The sequence below is a fragment of the Rhipicephalus microplus genome, chromosome 6, assembly GCF_043290135.1.
Source record: "Rhipicephalus microplus isolate Deutch F79 chromosome 6, USDA_Rmic, whole genome shotgun sequence".
Classification (NCBI taxonomy): Eukaryota; Metazoa; Arthropoda; class Arachnida; order Ixodida; family Ixodidae; genus Rhipicephalus; species Rhipicephalus microplus.
The window spans coordinates 80,501,635-80,503,672 of NC_134705.1; the positions used below are offsets into that span (position 1 = coordinate 80,501,635).

The 2,038-nt window shown below is 44.7% G+C and overlaps 1 protein-coding gene across 1 annotated transcript; it reads left to right on the forward strand.

Moving 5' to 3' along the window:
- Positions 1-514: 514 nt before the first annotated feature.
- On the forward strand, positions 515-1,077 carry LOC142764813 (uncharacterized). Its single transcript, XM_075865350.1, has 2 exons — positions 515-664; positions 762-1,077. The coding sequence occupies exons 1-2, from the start codon at positions 562-564 to the stop codon at positions 1,022-1,024; spliced, it is 366 nt and encodes a 121-aa protein (XP_075721465.1). The 5' UTR covers positions 515-561; the 3' UTR covers positions 1,025-1,077.
- The last annotated feature ends 961 nt before the right edge of the window (positions 1,078-2,038 follow it).

Genomic DNA, 2,038 nt, shown 5'->3' on the forward strand with positions numbered 1-2,038 from the left:
ACGCCTTGATCATGTTCATTTATCTTGTTGTGCTCTGCTTACAATGCATTGATTAAAAACATGTCCAAGCTTCTTTTTGAATTCCACATATTTTATCGTTTTTCACCTGTAGAAGCTACTCCTGGTCAACATTCAGGCAAAGACATTGTAACCTCGAAGAAACGTGTATTGGAATTTGAGCACTGTACAAAGTAATTATACTATTTCATAGCTAGAATCAATATTTATTAAGGGTTATAACAGTGTTGTATTTGATTTCATAACAGCGAAACTGCATTCAGAGAAGGACTCTGAAAGGTTCTCACACTGAGTGTGAGAGGGCTGATGTGGAAACCATTTTAGGTCAAGTGAGTTGAAGTTAGCGTAAAAAAACAATGAAATGTTGTGATGCCCAAAAATTCAAGTTGTTGTTTTCAGTGTCCTCTTCTTGCAGATTTTTTTCATGAAAACATTTCGATGTGCTGTTGCGTTCACCACATCTATGCTTCTTGCATTTTTTTACAGTGCAAGCACCTCCTGCAGATTGGGAGACGTGGCCTCCGAGAAATTGGTGTGAATGCCATGAAGGCTGTAATGGCACATGACGTGCAAGTGCTGTACAGCCTTCATGGCAGAAAAGGGAAAAGGGCCTTTGTGAACCTGAGGCTCTGTAGATTAGTGACAGGTTAGACTTGTTCATTGTTTTATGTGTGTGTACCCTTGTGTATTCTCTGTACTACAGTGCTTCATGTGTACTATGGTATTTCTGTTCTTGTATGCAGATGTCATCTGCCAAAAAGCAGGGTGCGACCAGGCCGAGGCCCTCAACTTTATTAGGAGGTGGCTGCCAGGGTCTGGTGATCGCTGTGGGGGCAGGAAGCGGCGCTTCAGAGAAGCATTTGTTGTGGAGCAGCCCGATGATCCCCACTCTCAGAGTGCAGATTATCGGCTGCTCGCGGCAGCTGGCTTCCTGCCCAGCCACAGCAGCCAGGGCCTTGACAGCACCACTGTCACTGTGCCCCCAACGCAACCTGACCTGCAGTAGAGCGGGCCTTTTTTAGTTGTGTATATATATTTTTCAATGTATACATTTTTGTTGTACCAAATAAAAAAAAGCAAAGAATAAATAGTCTGCAGACTGTCGGTGGTGCACTGTTCGGCTAGCTTATGCTGATTCGGAAGCACCATCACCATGTTTTAGTTACAAAAAAATGCTCTAAACTATGAATATTCTCGATTACCATGTGGGGGACATATGTGGGGATTGCAAGTGGGGGACATACGCTTTCAACATTTACTTCCTAACGACTTTTTTCGATCTGCTGTACCAAATACCAGTACCAAATAAAGCACTCGCTATTGCAAAAGATAAATTGGTAAAAAAATAAACTACGCTTCTAGTGTTAGCAAAGGGAATGAGGTATAAAAGATGAAATAGATCGAGTAACTGCTTTCAGTTCTCAGCATTCAATTTTCTGTTGCCCCAAGAATACAGGGCTGCAAAGCTACAAGAGCGGGTCATCGAGGCATATTGTTTAAATCTTCCGGTAAGAAAAATTCCCTACTAATAATGGTTACAAAATGGCAAGCCAATCAGTAGCCAATATTCGTCGTGCAGGAAACACCGGTGTAATCACGGCATTTGATTGGCTGCAATGTGGCCCTGGATTGGTCCAATGTCGGTCGTACATCCGTAGCCAATATTCGTCGTGCAGCAAACATCGGCGTAAAAATGGCATGTGATTGGCTGAAATATGGCCCAAGGTTGGCCGAACATTGGCAGCTTTGTCGGCAATACAATGGGCCTTCATTGGCCCAATGTTAGTTGCATACTGGCTAAAACATCGGCAAAATATCGGCCCATCATTGGCTTGAACGTCGGCCCGACTTTGGAAGAAGTTGCACTTCCGACGTCGGCCCGACGTCGGTGCCGATGTTAGCCGATGTTGGTCCAAGATTGGTCCAACGGCGGCGTGCTGCCTGGGCAGTATCACACTGCTCGCCACGCCGAAATCTACCGCCTTTTTCAGCCACCTGCGCCAATCCCCTACAGCTACCG

What these genes read in the sequence shown, in the direction of transcription:
- LOC142764813 (XM_075865350.1), top strand. Translation starts at nt 562, where the DNA reads ATGAAGGCTGTAATGGCACATGACGTGCAAGTGCTGTACAGCCTTCAT. An exon ending in GCTCTGTAGATTAGTGACAG is followed by an intron (nt 665 to 761) that starts GTTAGACTTGTT and finishes TCTTGTATGCAG; the next exon opens with ATGTCATCTGCCAAAAAGCA.